This window comes from Eschrichtius robustus, chromosome 11, assembly GCF_028021215.1.
Source record: "Eschrichtius robustus isolate mEscRob2 chromosome 11, mEscRob2.pri, whole genome shotgun sequence".
Lineage (NCBI taxonomy): Eukaryota > Metazoa > Chordata > Mammalia > Artiodactyla > Eschrichtiidae > Eschrichtius > Eschrichtius robustus.
The window spans coordinates 75,715,064-75,741,956 of record NC_090834.1 but is presented as its reverse complement, the minus strand read 5'-3'; the positions used below and the strand labels follow the sequence as shown (position 1 = coordinate 75,741,956).

At 39.2% G+C, this 26,893-nt stretch overlaps 1 protein-coding gene across 1 annotated transcript in view; it reads left to right on the top strand.

Annotated features, from left to right (window-relative positions):
- TSG101 (tumor susceptibility 101) overlaps positions 1-26,241 on the top strand; it is a 49,542-nt gene extending 23,301 nt beyond the window's left edge. The window contains exons 6-10 of the mRNA XM_068554932.1: positions 2,119-2,185; positions 7,860-7,951; positions 22,928-23,130; positions 24,401-24,640; positions 25,926-26,241. Of these exons, the coding sequence (XP_068411033.1) occupies positions 2,119-2,185; positions 7,860-7,951; positions 22,928-23,130; positions 24,401-24,640; positions 25,926-26,015 (692 nt within the window). The 3' untranslated portion in view covers positions 26,016-26,241. The remainder of the gene's footprint in view (positions 1-2,118; positions 2,186-7,859; positions 7,952-22,927; positions 23,131-24,400; positions 24,641-25,925) is intronic.
- Positions 26,242-26,893: the final 652 nt, after the last annotated feature.

Genomic DNA, 26,893 nt, shown 5'->3' with positions numbered 1-26,893 from the left:
AAACAATATAGAGCTAATATAAGTGAATTACTAAAAGAGACCAACTTATTGTCTATCCATTACAGTTTTAATACTTTTTATATATTGAAATGATATTCATTATTATTATGTATGACTGCAAAGAAATGAAAGTCTGAATTCCGTCCTACACCCACACATCAAGGAACAGCCCAGAAATTTGGATCCATACTTAAACAAATACGATCGTCTAGTTAAGAAATTATATACTTCTGTTATTATTATTATTATTATCATTACTGTAAACATTTTTCATCTCTGGTTTTAGGACGACTTTTGAGCTAGCTATAAGTCACACTAAAAAAGTGTTGTGCCCAAACCTCATTTTTTGACAACTAACAGTAAGAGTCAACATTTATTCAGTGGTAACTATGAGACACAGCTAAGCACTTCATATTAGTTCTTATTTAATCCTTATAATAACCCCATATATTATGCTTATTTGTATTCCATTTTATTCTGGCTCTGAAATTACTTCACCTCATTATCTGCTTCCTTACCAGTCTTGGACTCAACTTTTGTTGTTTCCCAAAATCAAAATTTGAAGATTTTGGTCAAATTACTAGCTTTTCAGAACCTTAGAAAGGAAAATTGCCTATAATTATGAGGAAATTGCTTATAACTGTGAAGTGGTGGTTTATATGTGTTTAAGAGAAACTGGAATGGGGAGAGAAACTAGTAGTTGACTGTATATGTTGCTGACACCTAATAGTGGCCTCATCTTTTGATGTTCATAAAGATCAACTGTGTTTTGGCCCAGGAAGAAATGTTTTATGAGATCTAGCAATTACGACACTTTGGGAGGTTTTTTTCCCTTTATGAAATAACATTGAACATCATCCTTAGCTTCATTATACTTAAGAAAAAATTTACTTATGACATCTATAGATTCATCCTAACAAGAAGACTATGAACACTGATACTTGGGGATGTAAGCTCAGCAACTCTGATAAAGACGTTTAAGGCCCTTAGTCAGAGCCCAGCATACTTCTCCCATCCACTTGCATTATGTGCTGTAAAAGTTTATATTTTGAGTGTTCCACTTCTCTCTTCAAGCCTTTGTATACCATCCATCTACTAGATCACTCTTGTTTACCCCCACCTCCTACATTTAATTAGCTACCTCCTGTATGATCCCATATATATCACTCTGTACTTCCCCTGTCATGACACTTACCACTCTGTATTTTTATTCTTTTCTTGTTTATCTCCTTCACTAGACTATAAGCAACTTGAGGCCAGGAATTCTTTCTTTCTTTTTTTTTTTTTTTTTTTAATCCAGTGCCTTTCACAGAAAGGCACTAAAATATTCACTGATTGGATTAAGGGCTAATTCATCATTATATTCAGTGAGAAAAATTTCACTGAGGTTAATTTGATTCTCAGACAAGTTGTTTCCAGTTAAGGCCAAAATTAACTTCTCTTTTTCTTCCTCGATGTTGGTTAGCCTCTTGGCACCACTGACTACTTCTTTGTCATTAGTGTTCTCTATAAAATACATATAAAGCATTCTTTATGCTTGCTAGATTTGAACCTTTTTCCACCTAGTATTTCCAAGCTTTTGTTTGTTTTAACCAGTCTGGCTGAATATAAGTTTTGTTTAGGACTTCTTGTAGTAATTTGAAGTCGTTTAAAGTCCTCTGGCAAGCCAACAAAACCATCTGTGCTAATTGGTCAACATAATCTTGCAAGAAAATATCAAAAGATATCTTAGATGTAATAAAGAGGTCACTTTCTAAGAAGCTGACCTTGGACCAGAGGAGGGCACAATTACCTTCCTCTAAATTCCAAACTGAATTGGCTCCTGTCTCAGGTTATAGACTCCTTGAGAGCTTGAAGAGCTGACCAGGTTGACCTGTTCGCCAGTTAATCCTTGTTGGAATTGTCATGTTTAATGCTTTTAGAGTTATGTGATTTGAAGATATTTATTAGTTGCAGTGAAGAACTAATATGGCTGGAGTGTTTTGTTTCAGTGCTGAGATTTGAATTCTTTAACTGTATGAAATTTTGCTGTGGTTTGATGGTGATATATGTCTTATTTGATACCCTATATATCCAGGACTATGCATACTATTTTAAAATATTAAAAATTATTTTTAGCTTCCTACATGCCAGGCATGCCAAGTGGAATTTCTGCATACCCATCCGGATACCCTCCCAATCCCAGGTAATGAAAAATTATCTTTTGAATAATTGTATTAGAAATTCTGTTAGATCTAGAATAAAAATAATGGGTGCTAACTAGGGCATTAAAGTGAAATTAGTTGCAATTTAATGGAAGGTAAAACTCAGTTTATTGCTGAAATTTTATGGTATATACATAGTTCAAGAGGAGTTTTTTCCATTTAGAGAAATGCAGCTGCATTCTATTTAGAGAGAGGAAAGGGGTGGGGAAATGACAATAATCTTGATTAGTTTTGTACCTTGAAATCCTTGTTTCTTTCCTTTTAAGAACTCTGTATATCCAGTGTAAATGGCTGAAAGATTAATGGAATACTAATTATGATGACTTCAGCCACAGAGAAAAATATTTTAATATCCTTCTAAAAAAACTGACCTTTTCTGTAAACTACAGGGAATGAATTAATGGTGCATATGATGGGGTCAGTCTTGTCCCCATATTTATTTATTCAGTTCATAGACTACACGTACTACCAACCTTTATTATCCATATGTTAATAACATAACAGAGGTAAATTAAATTAATAGTGAAATCAGTCTATGAATAATACATACTAGAAAAATCAATAAGAAATAATTATTAATCCATGTTTTAAATGTGCACCTGTTCCAGGGGTAATCTAGGAGTACTTTCCAAAGGTGGTCTTGGGGCTAACTTAGAATGCAACACTGGCATATACTTGGTGCCTAGATGAAATTTTCCAGCTACTCGAAATTAACAAGAATTAACAAAAAAATTTTAACCCTGCTAACTCTTCTTAGCTTCATAGAACCTCACAGATAAATGCAGCTAGAATTCTGGAACACCTGCCATAAATAAATATATGTATATACATATATAATATGCAGGATCTTATAAGTTAAATTTAGCAAACATTTATTTGGGTGCCTTTCTGGGTAGTAATTATTCTGTTACATTTATCTGGGTAAGCAGAGACTAGATGAACATCTGTCAGAGACAAGAGAGAAAGATTCCTGTGATTGTTATATATAAACAAGTTGTAAGTTTTAGATTTCTTGAGGCCTTTAATTTTCTGATTAAGTTCTAGAAATGGAATTCTGTCTGAAGCCTTGAAATTACAAGGCTTTATAATGAACAGTTGCTAGTAAGAAGGAACTTTGGGCATATAGGGAATGGTTATTAGAAGCACAATAAGGAAATGGACTTCTGAACAATGAAGCCACTTCAGAGAAACCTGTAGATAAAAATGAAGGCTGAAAATATTGACAGAAATGTAAATCTTACTCATCTTACATAACCTTAAAAGTGTCTTTTGTGAGGTTATTTGTAAGAGGTTCCTTTTTTAAAAAAATTTATTTTATTTCTTTTTTTTTTTTTTGGCTGCATTGGGTCTTTGTTGCTGTGTGCGGGCTTTCTCCAGTTGAGGCGAGCAGGGGCTACTCTTCATTGTGGTCCGTGGCCTTCTCACTGTGGTGGCTTCTCTTGTTGCGGAGCTCAGGCTCTATGTGCGTGGGCTTCAGTAGTTGTGGCGTGCGGGCTTCAGTAGTTGTGGCGTGCGGGCTCAGTAGTTGTGGCTCGCGGGCTCTAGAGCACAGGGTCAGTAGTTGTGGCTCACGGGCTTAGTTGCTCTGTGGCATGTGGGATCTTCCCGGACCAGGGCTTGAACCCATGTCCCCTGCATTGGCAGGCGGATTCTTAACCACTGTGCCACCAGGGAAGCCCAGAAGTTCCTTTTTGAGGTAGCTATTTTTCAAAGATTTGATGCGTTTTGTTTTTTGGGTTTTTTTTGAAATGTAACTTTTAATCTCATGACAAGCTAATGAGTTGTTAAGGGTAACTGTACTCACATTACTGTCTGTATCCTTCTGCATATGCAAGGTCTTGGCAGAAGAGCCTCAGAACCTCTTTCTCTTCTCGCTTTATCCTAAAGGAGAATTAGTAAATCAGTGACTCAAGAATCTTTATTTTACAACAGTGAATATGAGAATATTTATTCTTGCTGTGGAAAGTTGGACTAGATGATCTCTAAGTTCTCTTTAAAATTTTAAGATCTTTTGAAAGTTTTATTTAGCACCTTGCAGCATGTATACAAGGAAACTAAAAAGTATGTCAAGGATAGTTGTTCCAGTTTTGGTATATGTACTAGCAAGCATGTATTATTAGAAAACAGTTTCTGATATCAGAAAAGACAGAAAATGTTAAGTGCTGTGATAAACAGCTTTAAAGGAGAGGTCACATCTGATTTGGAGGTGGGAGCTTAGAGATAGCTTCATAAATGAAGGAAATGGTTTAAAAGAAAAGTAAGTATTTAGAGGTGGAGGGAGCAGCAAACAGTAATAACATTTTATATCAGAGGAAACTTACTGGTTATTAAGTTCAGCCCACTCAATTTTATGTAATCAAAGGTGTGAAAGCCAAAAAAAATCCCAGGAAAGAATAAGGAAACACTCTAATATGGCTGGAGAATATAGGGTTATGAGTAGGAGGACTGAAGAGTGTTTTTTTTTTTTTTTTTAATTTATTATTTTTGGCTGTGTTGGGTCTTCGTTGCTGCGCATGGGCTTTCTCTAGTTGCGGAGAGCGGGGGCTCCTCTTCTTTGCGGTGCGCAGGCTTCTCATTGCGGCGGCCTCTCTTGTTGCGGAGCACGGGCTCTAGGCACGCGGGCTTCAGTGGTTGTGGCTCGCAGGCTCCAGAGCGCAGGCCCAGCAGCTGTGGCGCAAGGGCTTAGCTGCTCCACGGCATGTGGGATCCTTCCGGAGCAGGGCTCGAACCCGTGTCCCCTGCATTGGCAGGCGGATTCCTAACCACTGCACCACCAGGGAAGCCCCTGAAGAGTTTTAATAAAGGTGCAACTGTCATAGGTATTACACATCTCCCCAAACCTTCTCTGATCTCCTCTAGCTGGTATTGATTTTCCACTACAGTTGACTCCTGAACATCAGGGGGAGGTCGGGGGGCTAGGGTTGTCGACCCTCCTTGCAATTGAAAATCCAAGTATAACTTTATAGTCGGGCCTCTCTGTCATATCTGAGGTTTCGCATCCTCGGATTCAACCCACTGTGGCTTGTATAGTAGTCTAGTATGTATGTAGTGAAAAAAATCTGCATATAAGTGGACCAGCACAGTTCAAACCCATATTGTTCAAGGATCAACTGTATACATTTCCTGAAGTTTTATTTAGCATTTATTGTTTTCTTTATCCTATCAGGATTGTTTACAGGGATCTCGCCCTATTTTGATTATTAGTATCTTGAGGAAGAGATGGATTCATACTTTAGCTCCTGCCTCAAGCACTTGAAAACAGTGCTTTAAATAGAATAAATAGTAAATTTTGAAGGGGCACATAAAGAAAAAGGAATATAAGAGTGTTGGGAAATTCTTTTTAAATACACTTAGTCCAAAAGGGCTCTTAAAAATCTGAAAAAGATTTCCTACATAGGGCAAATTGTTTAATAATGTACAAAGATAGAAAATAGTACTACTACTTTTTTTTTTTTTTTTTTTTTTTTTTTTTAAATTTATGGCTGTGTTGGGTCTTCATTTCTGTGCGAGGGCTCTCTCTAGCTGTGGCGAGCGGGGGCCACTCTTCATCGCGGTGCGCTGGCCTCTCACTGTCGCGGCCTCTCTTGTTGCGGAGCACAGGCTCCAGACGCGCAGGCTCAGTAATTGTGGCTCACGGGCCCAGTTGCTCTGTGGCATGTGGGATCTTCCCAGACCAGGGCTCGAACCTGTGTCCCCTGCATTGGCAGGCAGATTCTCAACCACTGCGCCACCAGGGAAGCCCTAAATTATTTTTATACTCAAGAAAAGTTGTTAACCCTGAACATAGAGAATAACTACGAAGGAGAAATTAAGCAAACTAAATAAAGAGACAGGGAGTTCTCTGAAGTTAATATCTGTAGGCCTAGAGGAGTTTTATACCACTTACTGAAAAATTCAGCAATAAAATCACAAATTGTCCTTGAAAAAGTATGCAAAATGGGAGGAACTCCAGAAAAAGCAAATTTATTCCAGTGTTCAAAAAGGTAGATTCAGAAATTTGAATAAGATTGACATTGTTTCCTTGCAGCATGGATTACTAGAGCGACTAGAACAAAAGTACTGTGCAATATAGCATTCAGCATGTGTCCACTGGGAACAGAAATGCTTAACCTTTTTCTTTTTTGATTTTACTTTTATACTAATCGATAAGAGAGTATCATGATTACATTGAATCCTCAACAAGTTATACACAAAATTTTTTTGTTGGTGACAAGTTATAAAGTGTGAACTAGTAGTACACATAGGAGAGAATCTTTGAGCCACTGCCCTATAAAAGGATTACTGACTATCAACTCAGAGCTCTTGCTCCGGAACTCTGGGCTGGGTCTTTTTAGTCAGTAATTTTAATGGACTCATAGAAGGCATGTTAATCAGAATTGCAAATGTCATAGATCTGACAATTGTAGATAAAATAGGATTCATCAAAATTGATTGTTCAACTAACAGGTAGCTATAGTAATCATCCTGTTCCTTTTCTTCTCCATTATAAGGGAAACACTGCCAAATTAGTGATCATTCAGAGGAAAGTGATTAGATCTGAAAATCAGAGCTGTGAAGAATGGTTGAAGGAATTAAAAATATTTCACCTGAAGAAGAGAAGACTGAGGGGAAAATGTTAGAAGTCTTCAGATATTCAAGTGATCTTCCAGAGTGCAAATTTAGGACCATTAATTAGAGGTTACTGTGTCAAAATGCAGTTAGTGTTCAGTAGAGAAAGATGACCATTTGTCAGGGATATTGTAAATGATATTTATGAAACAATGTTGGATAGGAGATTGGAGGACAATACTTCTAAGGAAAGTTTCTTCCAACTCTGATGTGAATACAGGAATGACACAAACCTTCCTTAGAGTGAAGAGGAAGCTTTTAAAACTTTATCTCAAGAGGAGTATTTTCAGATCAGACATTCAAAAAGGTTATCAATGAACCACAGGTAAAAATTAAATAATATTATTTCCCTGTATGCTAGGAAATCAGAATGGAAAAGTTCTCACAAAATATTTGTTGCTTTCAGTTCTGATACTGTTGGACTGCCCTTAGAAAAACTCGAGTTGCTTTCTGCTACTGTGAAGGTGACCCTCAAATAACCAGGCCCAAGGGACTTCCCTGGTGGTCCAGTGTTTAAGACTCTGTGCTTCCACTGTAAGGGCACGGGTTCGATCCCTGGTCAGGGAACTAAGATCCCGCATGCTGCAGCCAAAAAAAAAAAAAAAAAAACCAGGGCCAAGCAAGAGTATTTTAATCATTTACTTTAAGAGTAAACCCAGTGTCATTAATGGAATTTTTGTAGAGCTTTGCTTGAATAGACACCTGTAGCTCTAAAACTGTAAAGTCATTAACTGGTAAGACAATGGAATATCAAGCTTAGCTTCCTGAATGGGGTGGGTTTTTTTGTTTGTTTGTTTGTTTATTTTAAGTCTTTATTGAATTTGTTACAGTATTGCTTCTGGGTTTTTTTAAATGTTTTTTGGTTTTTTTGGCCGCGAGGCATGTGGAATCTTAGCTCTCCGACCAGGGATTGAACCCACACCCCCCTGCATTGGAAGGTGAAGTCTTAACCACTGGACCACCAGGGAAGTCCCCTGAATGGGGTTCTTAAAGATACTGTAGAGTTGGGTCATCTTAACATTTAATGTTTTATGTTCTTTTCTTTAGTGGTTACCCAGGCTGTCCTTACCCACCTGGCAGTCAGTATCCTGCCACAACAAGTTCCCAGTACCCTTCCCAGCCTCCTGTGACCACTGTTGGTAAGTACCATTCAAAACTGTATTTCTCCACATAAGGAAAGTCAGTCTCCTGTTGTGAAAAGTGCATTTCACTTTTGTTTTTTATTGAATAAGTTTGATATGTAACATTGTGTAAGTTTAAGGAGTACAGTGTGTTACTTTGATAGATTTATATATTGTAATATGATTGCATTATAGCGGTATTTATTACATTACATAATTATCATACAATATTATTGTCTATATCCATTATACTGCGCATTAGATCTCTATGGCTTGCTTACTACTCGTTATAAATTTGTACCCCTTAAATATCATCAATTTTATCACACCTCCCCCCACTTCACTTTTACATGTGAAATGTTAGAATACTCTTTCTTTTTAGACCAAAAACTCTTAATGATCAGTGTCCTGTACTCTAAAACTTGAAATGATTTATCATCATATAAATGAGCCTTCTACCAGGGCATAAAAGTAAATTTGATTGACTCTTATCACTCTTTCCTGTGTTTCACATATTTATTGGTGAACGTTAATGTGTGTTGAACTATTAACAGATACTTAGGTTTTCCTAGCCTGGTTATATGTAAAAACAGATGAGCATCTTTAAAAGAAAGCACCATTGGGAAATATGAGTGGATCAAGTAAGGTAAATTATTGCAGACCAGTAGTTCTTGGTTTTTTATGTTATTAGTAGAGTTACCTGAAATATAATTTTCTTCAGTTGAGAAAATGAAAGCAATACAAGAACTTCTACAGACCCCCCAACCCTCTACATGACTATCTGCCCCTACCATATCTGCCTTCTCCCTGTTACAACAGATCATTATTTCTACCCACTAGGTTTTATCCTCTCTAATTTACTCAGGGACATCATTCAGCAGTTTCCCCTCTCATCATCAGTTTTTGTTCTCTGCTGGGTTGCTCTCATCCGCACCCAAAAATATGCCCTAAAAACCTTTAAAAATCCTCCTCTTAATTTCCCTTTCCCTGCCACCAGTATTCCATTTCTTCATTCCCCTTTAGAGCAAAACTCCTTGAAACAATTATCCGTACTTATTACCTTCAATTCCTCTTCTTCCTTTCACTCTTGAACCACTCCATGTGGGATTTCCCTCATGTCCTTCCACTAAAGCTGCTTCTCTCAAGGTCACCATTGACCTTTATGATGTTAAATCCAGTGGCCAATTAAACAGTCTCCACTTACTTGGCCTGTCAGCAGTATTTGACACAGTTGTATCTCCTTGATACACTTTCCTCTCTTGCTTTCTAAGACCCCAGACTCACTTGTTTTTCCTCCCATCTCACTGGTACTCATGCTCAGTCTCCTTTGTAAGTCCCTCCTTTTCTTAATATTGGAATGCCCCCGGCTCAGTCCTTGGCATTCTCTATACTCACTCTCCTGGTGATCTCTACCAGTCTCATAGCTTTAAATACCATTTCTGTGTCCACACTTCCCAAATTTGTTTCCAGCTTACACCACTCTCCAGAATTCCAGATTCTTATATCCAAGCTCCCTTCTCAATATCTCCATTTGGATATTTAATAGACATTTCAAACTCATTGTGACCAAAATTAAACTCTCAATCTTTCTATGATGCTTTCCCACCTCCAGTGATACCTACTCAATACTCTAACTTTGGTGTCATCCTTGATTCTTCATCAAGAACCAATTATCTTCAAAATACATCTAGAATCTGATCACATCCAGTGCTGATCCAAGTCACCGTTATCTTTCATCTAATTTACTTCAAAAGCCTCCTAAAAAGCATTCTTCTTTCCTTAGTCCCTACATCTGTTTTTAACACAACAGCCAGAATGATCCTATTAAAAGATAAATAAATTATATCACTCCTCTACTCAGAACCTTCCAATGTCTTCCCGTTTCACTCAGCGTTCAATCCAAATTTCTGAGGCTTAGAAGGCCCTTTGTCATCCTGCTTTCCTCCCCCTGTTACCTCTCTGAACTCATCTCCTACTACTCTTCTGTTTTAGGATTCGTCCACTACCTGTTCCCTTTGTGTGGAGCAGTCAGGCCTACCCTGACCAATCTACTCCCATCACCAACCCCACACACATATACACACATGCCCAACATCTAGAACAGTGCTTGATATATAGAAGTTCATCTAAATATTTTACTGAGTGTCTGAATGTAGAATCTTGTGAAGTTTACTTTTCTGTTACATTTTCTGATCAATTGTAAGCATCCTGAGATCGCTGTAAATATCTCCCCTTCCCCCAAAAAGAGCATTTTCTTCAGCTGTTTTTGTCATTGATGCGTTCTAGAGATTCGAGTGGCAATGGTTTTGTTTTTTAAAAATGTTCTCATCCTTCTGTAATATAGCTCTTTTTTTAACAATGTAATTTAAATGCTTGAGTTAGAAACCTGATGATGCGAGATCATTAATCCACAAGCAAAACACACTAAATCTTGTTAAGCTCTCCATTATGGCTCAGGCATCATCAGTAAAATAGGAATAGTGCTATTTGTTACCCTGTTTCTCACTGAGATGATAGTATTTGATTTGTAGAGAACCTCAGTTCCTAAAGATGTTTTTTATGTTAACTCATTTCACTACAATAGGTATGAAGCATTTTATAACTTAGAATAGATGATATCCATACATCAAAAAAATAGGAATATGGAGAAAATGGTACGTTTTAAATCAAATCTAATGTTTGTTTTTAGAACAAGAATCAAAGCAATTAAAATTTTATTGTACTTTTAAGAGTACTTTCTTAGAAAGGCTAGAAACAAATTATCATTTTATGATAATCTAGGATATCCTTTTAATGTATGTTGTTTTTCTACCCTTTGTTGCTTGCCTACTTGTTTTAGTAGTACATTGTGCAAAACACTGTTGAACTTCAAAATTGTCATAAAGGAAAGCAGAAACATAAAAGTATCATCTGAATGTTAGAGTTCACAAAGAGTCAACATTTTCTCAGTCTGTCAGTGGCCATCAGGATTTGTGCTATTATTCTCTGTGCTACTAAGGCCATGAGAAAGAATGAAAGTGGTTATTTGTCCTTTGTGGAACTTGATAGTTTCACTTTAAAGATTTTGATTTTATGAGGTAAAACAAACACCTGTTTCAAGGCATCATTAATTAACTCATGTCTTATTATTGATGTGGATACCTGTGCAAGTGTTGATTTTTAACCATCTCCAACAATATTGAAGTAAAAGAACCACTTAAAGTGAAGTAATAGAGGCAACTTCCCTGGCGGTCCAGTGGTTAAAACTCCGCACTTCCACTGCACGGGGCAAGGGTTCGATCCCTGGTCGGGGAACTAAGATCCCAAGATTTCACATGCTATGCAGTGAGGTTGGGAAAAAAAAAAAAAAGAAGTAATAGAGATTAGATTCTTAATAGCAGTCTCTTCTGAAATATTGCAGAAGACTGAGGATTGATGCAGATCTTGGGACTTAAAACAGCTCTTTCTGACTCCATTACATGTAGATTTTGAACAACAACCTTTAAAAGAATGATAATCAGAGAATTTGTTTTGTCATGTCTTTTTATAGCTTTTTTGTTACTTGGCAGACAGCTTCCTGCCTAACCTGACTTTTAAAACCACCTTCATGAGATTGGTGCTCACTGAGGGCATTGACTAAGCAGTGAAGGCAGCTGTTGAATAGTGGAAAACCTGTTGGTGGTGCTTTTCCATCAGGTCTGGGCAACTGCAGTGATATTTTAATTCATTTGTATTATTTAATGAGGGAAAAGTTGTGATCTATAACTTAAATTCTTCGTTGAAGTTACTGTAAGACCAGGTGTTCTTTTTGTTTTGTTTTTTTGGCTGCGTTGGGTCTTTGTTGCTTCACGTGGGCTTTCTCTAGTTGCAGCGAGCGGGGGCTACTCTTCGTTGCGGTGCTCGGGCTTCTCATTGTGGTGGCTTCTCTTGTTGCGGAGCATGGGCTCTAAGCGCACAGGCTTCAGTAGTTGCAGCACACGGGCTCAGTAGTTGCGGCACGCAGGCCCTAAAGCGCGTGGGCTTCAGTAGTTGTGTGTGGGCTCAAGTAGTTGTGGCACTCGGGCTCTAGAGCGCAGGGTCAGTAGTTGTGGCGCACGGGCTTAGTTGTTCCGTGGCATGTGGGATCTTCCCGGACCAGGGATGGAACCCATGTCCCCTGCATTGGCAGGCGGATTCTTAACCACTGCGCCACCAGGGAAGTCCCAGGTGTATTTTTTGTATATCATCTTTGCAAGTGACTAGCAAAAACATTTTCTACTGGAAGATCAGTGGGAAAAGATGTGGAATTTGGACAGTTTTCCTTAGATTTTCTGCCCATTGCAGGCATTATATATCAACAAAAGCATCAGAAGGAAGGTAAACTTTTCTTGATATCTAAAAAACTTAAAAATTTAAATTTCTGTTTCTTCAGATTCAATTATGTTTCTTAAGAGTAAAACATTTTTGTTAGGAGTGGCATATAACTTTTACCAAGTTGGCATTGCCAAAACTATAAGAGAACTTGAACTCTGATTTTAAAGGTTTAAAACTACTTGACCGCCACCAAGTTACAAAGAATAAGTTTGGGAGACAACGTTAATACTTGTTTGTTCTCTTAATAGCACATGCCAGAATACAGCAGAAGCAGGTATGGATATTGGTCATCTGTATGTTTTCAGGGCTGAAAGACGGGCATTCAAGAAAAGCTTTGGTCCCCAGCTGGGCATTCCCATGCAGAATTCCAAACTCTATTGGATAGGGAAGAGTGGCATGAGGGACCAGTCACTCTACCTTGATTCATGCATAGCACTCTCTGTCAGACCCTGATGTGCTGGTGGTGTACCCAGGTGGCAGTGATCTGGGAGTGATGAAGTTGTTTGATATTTTAATCCAAATTAAGAAAGATTTAAGATTTATTGGGACTTCCCTGGTGGTCCAGTGATAAAGAATCTGCCTTGCAATGCAGGTGATGTGGGATCAATCCCTGGTCAGGGAACTAAGATCCCACGTTCTACGGGGCAACTAAGCCCGCATGCCACAACTACTGAGCTTGCGCACCTCAACTAGAGCCCACGTGCTGCAAACTACAGAGTCCACACTCTCTGGAACCTGCACACCACAACTACAGAGCCCATGCACCCTAGAGCCTGCGCGCCACAACTAAAGAAGAGAAAACCCGCGCGCCACAACTAGAGAGAAGCCCATGCACTGCAGCAAAGATCCCACATGCCACAGCTAACACCCGGCACAGCCAAAAATAAATTACATACATACATACATACATACATACATACATACATACATACATACATACATAATAAATAAATCTTAAAAAAAAAGATTTATCAAGCAAATGTTCAAGAATGTTACTAGAGTGTGGTCCAGTATGGTACCCAGAAAAGTGTGGTCCCACTCAACGAAACCTCTACATGTTATGAATATACGTGTGAAGAAAGTCAGTGGACAAATTGGCTCCTTTATGAAGTTCATCAGAGGATGTACCATCAGTACATCACACACACGCATACACACAAATACATACCACATTTTCTTTTTTTTTCTTTTTTTAATTAATTAATTTATTTATTTATGTTTGGCTGCGTTGGGTTTTTGTTGCTGCGCGCGGGCTTTCTCTAGTTGTGGCGAGCAGGGGCTACTCTTTGTTGCAGTGCGCGGGCTTCTCATTGCGGTGGCTTCTCTTGTTGCGGAGCATGGGCTCTAGGCACGTGGGCTTCAGTAGTTGTGGCACGTGGGCTCAGTAGTTGTGGCTCACGGGCTCTAGAGCACAGGCTCAGTAGTTGTGGCGCACGGGCTTAGTTGCTCTGCCACATGTGGGATCTTCCCAGACCAGGGCTTGAACCTGTGTACCCTGCATTGGCAGGCAGATTCTTAACCACTGTGCCACCAGGAAAGCCCATACCACATTTTCTTTATCCATTCATCTGTTTTTTTCTTCAGTTATTTGTTTATTCATTTAGTCATTCAACATATATTTACTGAGTGCTTGCTACATTCCAGGAGTAAGAACAACACAAAGTAACTTCCTGCCTTCATGGAGTTTACATTTCAATGGGGGAAGACAGAAAACAAACTTACAGCATAGTATACAATGTACCAGATGGAGATAAATGCTACCTAGGAACATTCAAACGAAAGAGGGGCACAGGAAGACCTGGAGGGTGAGGACTGCATTCTGTTCTCACCTCCTCTGTATCCACCTTGCTCACACCACTGGCCTCCTGCCACTCCTTGAGCCCCAACACACTGGTTTGCTGTTTCAGCCCCATCCGTGCTCTGCTCGCTTGGATGGTGACCTGGAGATCTGTTCACTGCTGTTGCCTCTGCCTGAAGAGTTCTCTCCAAGACTGGAAAAAGGCTTTTGTGCCTTATACTTTGAGGTGGGAGTGTGTTTATGGTTCAAGGGACTGCAAAGAGCCCAGTGGTGTGAGTGAGGGGTGCACAGAGAGATGGGGTCGGAGGGGAAACAGGGCTGGCTCAAGTAAGCCCTTGTGGGTCAGGGGGAGGCCTGTGGCTTTTCCTCTACCTGAGCTGCGGAGCCACGGGCAGGCTTTGAGCAGAGGAGTGATCTGATCTGATTGCTATTTTAACAGATGCCTCTGTGCCAGACCCCGGGAGGGAAGGGTGGCAGCGGAGCTCCCCACCCCGAGGAGGCCACTGCAAGAATCCAGGTCTGAGATGGTGGCTCGGACCAGTGTGGGGACAGAGGATGTGGTCACATACGCTGAGGAGGGGTATCCATTCATCTATGGATGGACACTTAGGTTGCTTCCTTCCGTATCTTGGCTATTGTAAATAATGCTGCAGTACACGGGGGTGCATGTATCTTTTCGAATGACTGTTTTTGTTTTCTTCAGAAAAATACCCAGAAGTGGAATTGCTAGGTCATATGGTAGTTTTATTTTTAATTTTTTGAGGAACCTCCATACTGTTTTCCATAGTGGCTGCACCATTTTGCATTCCTTCTAGCAGTGTACACGGGTTCCCTTTTCTCCACATCCTCACCAACATTTGTTATTTGTTTTCTTTTTGATAATAGCCATTCTGACAGGTGTGAGGTGATATCTCATTGTGGTGTTGATTGCATTTCCCTGATGATTAGTGATGTTGAGCATCTTTTCATGTGCCTGTTGGCCATCTGTATGCCTTCTTTGGAAAACTATTCAGGTTCTCTGCCCATTTTTTAATCAGGCCGTTTGGTTTTTGATGTTGAGTTGTATGAGTTCTTTGTATATTTTGGATATTAACCCCTTATCGGATATTTTTTGCAGCTATCTTCTCCCATTCAGTAGGCTGCGTTTTCATTTTGTTGATAGTTTCCTTTGCTGGTCAAAAGCTTTTTTAATTTGATGTAGTCTCTTATTTGGTTTTTTTGTTTGTTTTTGTTTTTTTGGTTTTTGGGGTTTTTTTTTTGCTTTTGTTTCCCTTGCCTGAAGAGACATATCCAAAAAAATATTAAGACCAATGTCAGAGTGCTCCCTATGTTTTCTTTTTTTTTTTTTTTTTAACTTTTTTTTCTTACAGTTGTATTGAGATATAATTGACTTACAGCACTGTATAAGTTTAAGGTGTACAGCATAATGATTTGACTTACATACATCATGAAATGATTACCACAGTAAGTTTAGTGAACATCTGTCATCTCCTATAGATACAAAAAAAAAATATTTTTTCTTTGTGATGAGAACTCTTTAGGATTTACTCTTAACAACTTTCCTATATAACATATAGTAGGACTTCCCTGGTGGTGCAGTGGTTAATAATCCACCTGCCAGTGCAGGGGACACGGGTTCGATCCCTGGTCCAGGAAGATCCCACATGCCGCGGAACAGCTAAACCCGTGCACCACAACTACTGAGCTTGCGCTCTAGAGCCCGCGAAGCACAACTACCGAGCCCGCGTGCCACAACTACTGAAGCCTGCGCTCCTGGAGCCCTTGCTCCGCAACAAAAGAAGCCACTGCAATGAGAAGCCCGCGCACCACAATGAAGAGTAGCCCCTGCTCGCCGCAGCTAAGCCTGTGCGCAGCAGTGAAAACCCAAGGCAGCCATAAATAAATAAATGAATAAACAAACAAAAATAAATAAAATATAGCAGTGTTAATTGTATTAATCATGTTGTACATTACATCCCTAGTACTGCCTATGTTTTCTTCTAGGAGTCTTATGGTTTCAGGTCTTACATTTAATTTTAACCCATTCTGAGTTTATTTTTGTATATAGTGTGAGAAAGTCCAGTTTCTTTTGCATGCAGCTGTCCAGTTTTCCCAAAACCATTTATTGAAGAGGCTGTCTTTTCCCCATTCTGTATTCTTGCCTCCTTTATCATAGATTAATTGACCATATAAGTGTGGGTTTATTTCTGGGCTCTCTGTTCTGTCCAGTTGATCTATGTGCCTGTTTTTATGCCAGTACCATACTGTTTTGATTACTGAAAAGCTTTGTAGTGTAGTTTGAAATCAGGGAGCATGATACCTCCAGTTTTGTTCTTTAACATGGTAGATTCTTAAATTGTTCTTGTTCACAAAATAATTTTAAGGTATGACTTTGATTCTGACCCATTTTGTTTTAAAGGATGGAATCTGTCCTTCAGATTAATTGGCCTTTGTGCTTAAGCCTGCTAGTAGCATCTTTCATGATTATGATAGTTGAATGATTTTGTAGCACCATTTCTTTTTTGAAGTAGTTACTACTTTGGCATCTATTTTAATAAGGTCTATAGTTAACCTCCACTTTTGAAACTTGAATTGTTATGTAAATTAATCTAAATCTTTGTGCTGTGTGTTTATTTTCAAGAAGTGTAAACCTGCTGATGTTTTTCTTTTTCTCATTGATTGTGGCAATAGAAACTTTCTAGAGTTTAAAGAGTACTGCTCTAATAGTGTTTAAAAGGTAAATTGAGGTCGCCTGATTTCTTTGGAAGAAAGTTCCATAGCCCGCCCAGAGCCTGGCCAGTAGTATTAGAAGTTTATATATTCATAGACTAAATAAAAGCCTTTTGTAAGCAGCTTAATGAATTTGCCTGATTTGTGTTTAATAGCACAAATCAGAATGGCTCTGCTCATACAGTTGTTTGAAATGTTTCTCCTATTTCAGAGATTGACCTGATTTTCTGTTTTTATTCTAAAAGGAAGTAATACGGGCTTGATCCAGTGATCCACATGGGCTTGACCCAGTTTCTCAGTAGATGGGTCAGTAATCTTCCGTTTCAGATTGCTTAGGCTCCATAGTTTGCTCTGTAGCACAAATGCCCGACCAAAGATCATTATGTGGGTCTTGAGCAAGTAACTTCAGGAAGGAAAAATGCTGGGGGTGGGGGCAAGTGATTCACTTTGCTGGTTAGAGGTAAGATCAGAAAAGTTACTGTTTAGTTATTTTGTATTTTTCTTTGGGGTTACCGTGGGTTCTTTCTCTAATATAAATGAGCTCCTTTTTGAGTTGTAGGAAGTAATGCTCATCAGTAAGTACTGTTAGGAGATAAATAAAACTGATTATCTTTAAGTGTTTAAAGATGGTCTAAAATCAGGTAGTGTATGCCAGTGTACTTTGAAGATACTGGCCTAAATTATTCATTGAATTACCAGATCCACTGAGTAGAGTATTGGTTTCCTAATAGTAGAAAAATCGTCTTATTTCCTAAGGATTAAGTTTAGTGATTGGATCCTATCTGACATTTAAATGAAGTTTTTGTTCAGGATTGTTTCTCAAAATCTATGTTACCTTTTCAATTGCTGCTAATCTGGAATTGTAGAAGGGCACTTCTGAAATCCGACTCTGCATGAGTAAAGGTCAACGAATGCGTGGGGACTTGAGGTATGGCAGTTTGCCACAAACTCATTAATCCAAGGCTTGTTATAGCAGGTATAAAGAATATTAAAATTTCTCTTAAGACGTTTGAGAAAAAAAAAGATTTTTTTGTTTGAAGAGTGATCAAGAATAAGAATCTTCTACCAAACGTTTTTCTTTTTTTTTTTTTGGGGGGGGGGCTGTGTTGGGTCTTCGTTTCTGTGCGAGGGCTTTCTCTAGTTGCGGCAAGCGGGGGCCACTCTTCATCGTGGTGCGCGGGCCTCTCACTATCGCGGCCTCTCCTGTTGCGGAGCACAGGCTCCAGACGCGCAGGCTCAGCAGTTGTGGCTCACGGGCCCAGTTGCTCCGTGGCATGTGGGATCTCCCAGACCAGGGCTCGAACCCGTGTCCCCTGCATTGGCAGGCAGATTCTCAACCCCTGCGCCACTAGGGAAGCCCCCAAATGTTTTTCTTGTTTATATAAACAACCTCTTAAAGTGTCATGGTTCATTCAATTTTGAACTTTAATCTGGGTTTTTCTCTTGGCATTCACATTTCAGATCTTACAGTTTGTTTCTTTAGAAAGTAGATGGATTTAGTGTTCAAATATACTGTATAATAAGGTCTATGTGTGGTAGAGGAGAGGACTAGGTCTAACCTTGGCATTTCTGGCCTCCTCGGGTGAACTGTGACCTTTATAGAAAGCCAGGTGACTGCTGCCTCAGCTTGATTCCCATTTTGACTGTTAATGGCTTTAGCTGGAGACTTATTTGGAAGGACTTATTTGGTCCTGTATTGTAGCATTTGCCTTAACGTATTTTATAAGAGAAATAGAATGTAAATTCCAGGATTTAAGTGTGTTTTTTAAAATTGGTTTTTGAAAATTCACCATCAGTATAACTTGATTCATTTTATTTATTTTTTTATTTATAATATTTATTTATTGGGTTTGCCGGGTCTTAGTTGTGGCACATGTGCTCCTCACTTGTGGCCAGCAAGCTCCGTAGCTGTGGCATGTGAACTCTTAGTTGCAGCATGCATGTGGGATGTAGTTCCCTGACCAGGGATTGAACCCGGGCCCCCTGCATTGGGAGCTTGGAGTCTTAACTGCTGTGCCACCAGGAAAGTCCCTTGATTCATTTTAATGTAATTTTAACAAAGTTTGTTGATATGTTTGTGTGTGAAAAATCCAGACTAGTTATAAAAAGACCCTTAAGCTTGTATTAGTTCAGATAACTCCTACACAGATAAATGGGACACTAACTGCTGCATATGATTGACCACACATTTGAATACCTAACCATATTCATATAATTTGGGTTCCCCAATCTCTGGGAGAAGGTTTGTTGTATCTCACAGGAACCATTTCATATAGGATATAATAAGAAAGTTCTTTTAGAAACAAGTTTTAAAATTCCTATTGTTAATGCATCTTTATCATAAAATGGGGATTTAATGAAATACCATCTCCACTAGTCATTATTTTGTAAATCATCCTTTGGGCACAAAATTCTAAACTTGTAGAAATTACCCCTTTTTGCTCTCACTTAGGACTTAATAGTGCGATATAAGAAACTAGAGATTTTGGTTTGGCATAAATTCTGCACAAATAAACAGCTAAGTCATTTTTTTTTTGGTCTTTTTTTTAATTGAAGTATAGTTGATTGATGATGTTAATAAGCAAAGTGACTCAGTTATATATACATTCTTTTTCATATTCTTTTCCATTATGGTTTATTACAGGATATTGATTATAATTCCCTGTGCTATACAGTAGGATCTTGTTTATCCATTCTATATATACTGGTTTGCATCTGCTAATCCCAAACTCCCACTCCTATTTTCTCCCACTCCCCTCCCCCTTGGCAACCACCAGTCTCTTCTATATGTCCCTGACTCTGTTTCTGTTTCATAGATAGGTTCATTTGTGTCATATTTTAGATTCCACATATAAGTGATATCACATGGTATTTGTCTTTCTCTGACTTACTTCACTTAGTATAATAATCTCTAGTTGCATCCATGTTGCTGTAAATGGCATTATTTCGTGTTTTTTTTTATGGTTGAGTAGTATTCCATTGTATATATTGTACCACATCTTCTTTATCCATTCATCTGTTGATGGACATTTAGGTTGTTTCCATGTCTTGCCTATTGTAAATAGTGCTGCTATGAACAAAGGGGTGCATGTTATGTTTTTGAATTATAGTTTTGTCTGGATATGTGCCCAGGAGTAGGATTGCTGGATCATATGGTAATTCTATTTTTAGTTTTCCACACTGGCTGCACCAACTTACATTCCCACCAACAGTGTGGGAGGGTTCCCTTTCCTCCACACCCTCTACAGCATTTGTTATTTGTAGACTTTTTAATGATTGCCATTCTGACTGGTGTGAGGTGATACCTCATTGTAGTTTTGATTTGCATTTCTCTAATAATTAGCGATGTTGAGCATCTTTTCATGTGCCTATTGGCCACCTGTATGTCTTCTTTGGAGACATGTCTATTTAGGTCTTCTGCCCAATTTTTGATTGGGTTGTTTGTTTTTTTGTTGTTGAGTTATATGAGTTGTTTGTATATTTTGGAAATTTTAAGCCCTTGTTGGTCACATCTTTTGCAAATATTTTCTCCCATTCTGTAGGTTGTCTTTTCAGTTTGCTTATGGTTTCCTTTGCCGTGCAAAAGCTTGTAAGTTTGATTAGGTCCCATTTGTTTATTTTCATTTTTATTTCTATTGCCTTGGGAGACCGACCTAAGGAAACATTGGTGCAATTTATATCAGAGAATGTTTTGCCTAAAACAGCTAAGTCTTTAAATCATACTGAGAGGAAAAGCAAGTTGTCTTGCTGAGAAAGGGAGGCGAGTACTTTTGAATGGTGAGGAGTGAAGCACATAATTAAAGGGTTAGGATTCGTGTTCCAAAGCAGAATGGGAGAAGAGAGTGGAAGACTCCCATCTGGTGGTTTCAATCTTTGAAGATGTTCTGAGGATTTTTTTTGCCTTTGTGGGAAAATGGTAAAAGGGAGGGCTTAAGGCTTTAAGAAAGAATCCAAAGGATTGAGGATTTGGGTTAGGTTATGGCAGGCGAGGCCTTTGGAATTAGAAGTCCTGGTGATCTGACAGAATGAGAGAGAGGCTGCCATGGCAGGCAGCCTGTATACAGGACTAAGAGAGATGGGCAAGGAGTTGGGACTGGGGGGAGATACTGGGACCAGGAGTGGAAGAAAGGGAGGTCGAAGGTACGGAAAGGAATGGGTGGAGATAAGAATTGATGAATTTGGGGAGGTTGCTAGAGTCATCCCAGTGTCTATACAGGAGGTTGTGAATAAAGAGGTGGTCAGAGAGGAAAACAATAGGAAAATGTGAGTGGAATGAGCCCAGAGGTGATACAGTAGCTGGTAAATTGATGAGAACACTTTGGAAAAGTCAGGTGTTGAGAGGCCAGGGATGTGAAAAACAAGACCTCAGGTTGCCCTCTGGCTTTACAACTCTGAATTCCAAAGCACACATTGTCTGAAAGTTAATAGTTTTGCTTCTCAGAAATACGAAATAATAAGCTGACATATTTTTGTAAAATCAGAAGTGAACTCTGAAAAGCATATAATGTATGGATTTGTATTTTAACAATCAATCAGAAGTATTAATTGCCTCTTTGTAAACACTGGAGGATGGATACTGTTTGGGCTCTCCTCAGCAGGAGGTTTCTAACAGGAAAGAGGGAGACTCTTAGCGGGAGAGTCTGATACTGGGCTTTTCCTTTCACCATGTACAAGCAGTGTCCCTAGGACAGATGGACGAAGGACACTCTTCAGGAAAACCTGGCCATGGGAGACACTGTCTTTACTCACTTTAGAAGAATAGAACCCAAGTCAAAAAAAAAAATAGTTCTTCTGTGGTAGAAACAAGAAAAAGAGGGAAAAAAAACACAACTCTAGATTTAGACTCTTTTTTTGAAACCTGTAACACCTGAGAACTCCAAGGTCTCCCAGTGTCATTTACAAAAGCCCAGAAAAGCACCCAGGGTATCCTGGGTATGAACCAGCTTCTGGGAGAAAACAACTTTACGAATCAAAAACCACAAAAAGTAGAGTGACCAGACCAGTGTATGGAATAGCGAGAGTTGTGATCAGATGGGACGCTGAAGAGCACAGGTGGCGCTGGTTGTGGTGTAGTTTGGACAGTGCAGTTTCCTTGTAGAAACAGTCAACTTTGCATGGTACCAGGAAGGAGCCTATAATGGATGGGAACATGAGTTGTGAGACTCTGGGTACATTTTTACAAACGGACTTGAAGGGGTTTTTTTCCCCCTAGTAAGCAGAACTCAGCGTCAAGGTGATAACAGTTTTCAGCTCAAAGTGGAAGCGATACTTTCTGTTAATCTGTAATCATTCTTTATTCATTATAAGCAATAAAGGTAAGTATAATTCCCCGTGTGTATTCCATCATCAAACATAATTGAAAATCAAAATACCATTTATCATTTGCTGATTTAGGACCCTACCTAACTAAAGAACACTGACAGTCATAAGGAGTATCCATACTTATGTTAAAAGGGAGGACCTTTTGAAGAAAATATCTGAGGAGTAAGTTTTATATAAGACACTGATTAGGAAGGTACATTTGGGAGAGAAAAGAATCTGACAATAAACAGAATGTTATCAGCTGTTGAATTTTTTGGATGGCATTCTCTTTTGCACATCTGCTCTTTCCTGTTCTTTTCGTAAAGGGTAAAGGAGTAAAAGTCTTACAGAAGGGAAGCCATGTTAACCTGTATATTAGTTTAAGGAAACTCTGCCCATTCTCAGTCTTACTGGCCTCTAGAGTGGGTTCCTTCCTCCTTCAGCTTAGCAGTAAAGCCTGAGAATAGACTTGACCTGAATCAAATGTTTTACCTTGGTATAAATTTGTTGTCCCATTTGTTGGAGATTTAGGAATAACTGTAATCTGTAGGGATACAGCCTCTGCCTCATTGAGAAAATAGCTAATTGTTTGGGCTGTTAAGGCAAGAAAGTGGGTAAATATGGATTAATAGTAATCTCTTGCAGGGAAAGTATTTCTGAATCAACTCAGATTTTAAATGCTATATGTTTTATGAAGTTGTGACATAAAATTTTTCTTTCCTCGCACTTTGAAAGTGTTGACTCATATTTTGTTCTGTTTTGTCATGGCTCTTGTGAAAGGAATAGAAGGAGATGGGGAAGTAAGCAAGTGTTTCTGCCTTTTTCTCCTGCAGGTCCCAGTAGGGATGGCACAATCAGCGAGGACACTATCCGAGCCTCTCTCATCTCAGCAGTCAGTGACAAACTGAGATGGCGGATGAAGGAGGAAATGGATCGTGCCCAGGCAGAGCTCAATGCCTTGAAACGAACAGAGGAAGACCTGAAAAAAGGTCACCAGAAACTGGAAGAGATGGTTACCCGTTTAGATCAAGAAGTAGTAAGTAACTCATTGAATAGTTGCACTATTTAGATTGAATCGTAGCCATGGCAAAGTGTTCTGTATGTACTGTGGTTACCCTGAACATTGTGGGTATAGTTAAGAGTTCAGAAAATTATACACGCCTTTAAGCATTTTCACATAGCTCCTCTACAGCTTTGTTAAAAAAAAAATGCAGCCTGTGGTTGGAATGTAGTCTTTGATTGGGGAGTGGATGTATTTAGAGGATTTTTGCTTGCACCTTCACCCCGGGGGATGATGTTTTGACCCAAAGGAGAACTGAGTGCTTGATGTTACCAGACAGTTACTAGGAAATAAGAATTTGAGAGAGCTCTAAGTCGTGATAAAGATCTGCAGACCCTGGGTGCAAACTTAAGGGTCAGTTCTTTTTTGTTTCCAAATGTTGTTTGAACTATATTTAAAGTATCTTTGGTGAGCCCTTCTAACTTAATAACCCATAGTGTATGCAACCTTTAGCTCTTAAGCTTTCTCACATTTTTATCAGACTGCTGTGCCCTGAAGAGTCAATGTAAGTCAGCCCTGTGACTTCTTTTGTTTAGTGATGTAGAGGCACTAGCATAATTTGAGTGCCAGCTTCACTCTTCACTTTCATTCCTGTGATGGAGAATTTGTTTCAGCAAGTGTACATTTTTGATGAAAGGGTAAAGAGTTATTAAGTGTGTGAGGGCTTTGGAGAAAGTGATTTGTATGTACACATTACTCTAATAAAATGGTTCTAGTGTGTAAAGTGAGCTTCTCAATAGCCAGCTATTTTCAAAAGTTCAGGAAAGTGACACCAGTACAGTTCAGAGCCTGCAACCACCACCTGCTGTATCTTGTGAATAAAGTTCAACTGTTGGGAGTTCTATGTGTTAAATTGTCTGTACAGACTGGGGAAAGTTATTCCTCTGAGGCAAATGCCCACTTGTTTTGAAAGAAGGACCTCCTTTATGATTTTCATGTAAGGAACCTCCTGCTGGAAAGTGTCCTGTCTGATGGCTTAGTTTGCAGTATCATTTGTCACTGGTAAGTGACAAGCTTTATCACTGCCACCAAAAGTGCTCAGCTCAGCATCTCCTGTTTTCACTCAGCATGCTAGAGCACACCTTTTCCTCTAACTTTGACTAATGTGGTACATGAATCTCATCCATGAGTTGTTTAAGTGTTGTTTTATTAGCAAGTCTTTCTGTGAAGTTGAATTGTAGATGTCTGACAGGCAGATAATTACAATTAGTATAAAATCATCATACTTGGACTATTCTGTTTTCAGGCTGAGGTTGATAAAAACATAGAACTTTTGAGAAAGAAGGATGAAGAACTCAGTTCTGCTCTGGAGAAAATGGAAAATCAATCTGAAAACAATGATATTGATGAAGTTATCATTCCCACAGCCCCACTATACAAACAGATCCTAAATCTGTATGCAGAGGAAAATGCTATTGAAGACACTATCTTTTACCTGGGAGAAGCCTTGAGGCGGGGAGTAATAGACCTGGACGTCTTCCTGAAGGTATGTCTTCCTCGCTCTGCTTTCCAGGGTTTTGGAACATGTGTTTTAGAGACACTGACCTTGAAAACCACAGATCAAGAGGGTTTCTCTGTAGGAGATGGGTTAAAATTCTTTGTCTTTCCAAAAGAGAGCAAGTGAGATAAATGGCTGTGAGCAGTGTCTTCCCACCTACAGAGGGGGCTGAGAATCATCTGAGTAGGGGAAGAAAAGTGGGCTAGTGGCTGCAGTTCCCCACCCCCACAAGATAGCATCAAGCTGAATGTAATCCTTCTCTCTTACTACTGTGCCTGGGTGGATCATGAGGTACAGTCAGATTTCCATCGATTCTTTCAGGTCACATCATTTAAACTGAGATCATTGACTGCCCCACCCTTAGTGCTTTTGTTTTTTTCCTCTGTTAATTTTCTTAGACTTGCATAGTTTTATACCTGTTTTCCCAGATCCAACAGCCTTGCGAAGTATTGGGTTTGCCCTGCTGGTTATAGAGCCCTTCTGAATAAAGGTTATTCCAGGCTTAATGCTATTGTACAGACATGAAGATCTGTAAGCCAAGTTTGGCTACTTCTCTCTGTTGGGTCATGAAGAACATGGCTTTAGGAATAATAGCAGCCTTTGGATATTCAATACAGCTGCTGCTGATGCTTCAGTGCACATGCGAGGCTGGTCAGGTTGCTTGCTGATCTTGCCTATCTTACTATGAGTGTGTGGCCAAACCACTCTTGGACCTGGTGCAAGCACATGAATAGCTGGGACCCTAGAGAGGACTTCCTTTCTGTACACTGTCCCCTGCTTGGGTGGCATAGCCTAGGGAAAGATACACATGGAGAGGCAAGAGAGGTATGCTGTTTGCCAGGCACTGGACAAAAGCTGGCCTTGTGCTATACTCATCCTTGCCCTTCCCCTTTTTTAGCCAAGTGGGGACAAACAGTCACAGTTTGTACAAAAGTTTTTTGTAACTTTTGTTAGGATCACAGTACAAGTTTCCCTGCCATCTTGGTTGTCTCAAGTGCAGCTTGAACTCCTGAGCCAGATCCTGCAATGTGGTGCTTTCCCTGTGAAGAAGGCCTTTGTAGGGTCTCAGAAGACTACTTTCCTTAACACAACCTGCCAGCATCAATCCAGTGAGTTTAAAAAGCCACATGTAATAATAAGTATTGGCTCCAAAGGAAAGTTGATATGAGTTTAGGTTCTTAGCTCCCACCTAGGTTACAAACTGTCTGATAGTTCATGCCTGGGCCTGGATCAGAGCCAGTCTAAACTGTTGAAACTTTTTCCTCCTTCACAGCATGTACGTCTTCTGTCCCGTAAACAGTTCCAGCTGAGGGCACTAATGCAGAAAGCAAGAAAGACTGCCGGTCTCAGTGACCTCTACTGACTCCTCTGATACCAGCTGGAGATTGAGCTCTTCTAAAGCATTCTTTTCTTCTCTTCCTTTCTCTTATATCAGTAGGTGCCCAGAATAAGTTATTGCAGTTTATCATTCAAGTGTAAAATATTTTGAATCAATAATATATTTTCTGTTTTCTTTTGGTAAAGACTGGCTTTTATTAATGCACTTTCTATCCTCTGTAAACTCTTTTTGTGCTGAATGTTGGGACTGACTATGCTAAATAAAATTTGTTGCATAATTTTTCTCTTTTACTGAACATCTTTAGGAAAAATATATGAAACCTAAATAAGAAGCTCGGCTTCTAATTTAGCAAAGTATAATATCCATCGTGAGTTGAAATTTAGCATTATTTATCCTCTAGCATATAAAGTGAATTCTATTCAATATGGGATATAATAATACCACATAGAAATCTAAATTTTCAAATATTTGAAATTGAAGGATTTGATTTTTTGTGAAAGGTCCTGGGTGGTATCCTCCTACCAGTTCCTGCCTAGATTTGTTTCCTTTCCAGGCCTGACAGAACCATAACTGTTTTCATCAAGAAAGGAGCAGAGTGGCCAGTACCAAGCTACACACCTGAGAATTTATATTAACTAGGCAAGATGGTCTGGCCACAATTAAGGAGGAAGGTACAGTGTACACTGCCTCTCTGCATTTATTGTCATCTGAAGTCAGTCTTTCTGGCGAGTGATTCTGTAGTCAAGATTGTGGCCACCCATCCAATGATCTACATGTCCTATAAAGCTTATCTAGCAGAACAGAATTTTCTCTGTCAAAATGAGAGAGCTAGAAGGTTCATGAGGTTATAAAGAAATGAACATTCTAATTTAAAATGTTTTAAGGTATTCAGGGAGCCAGGC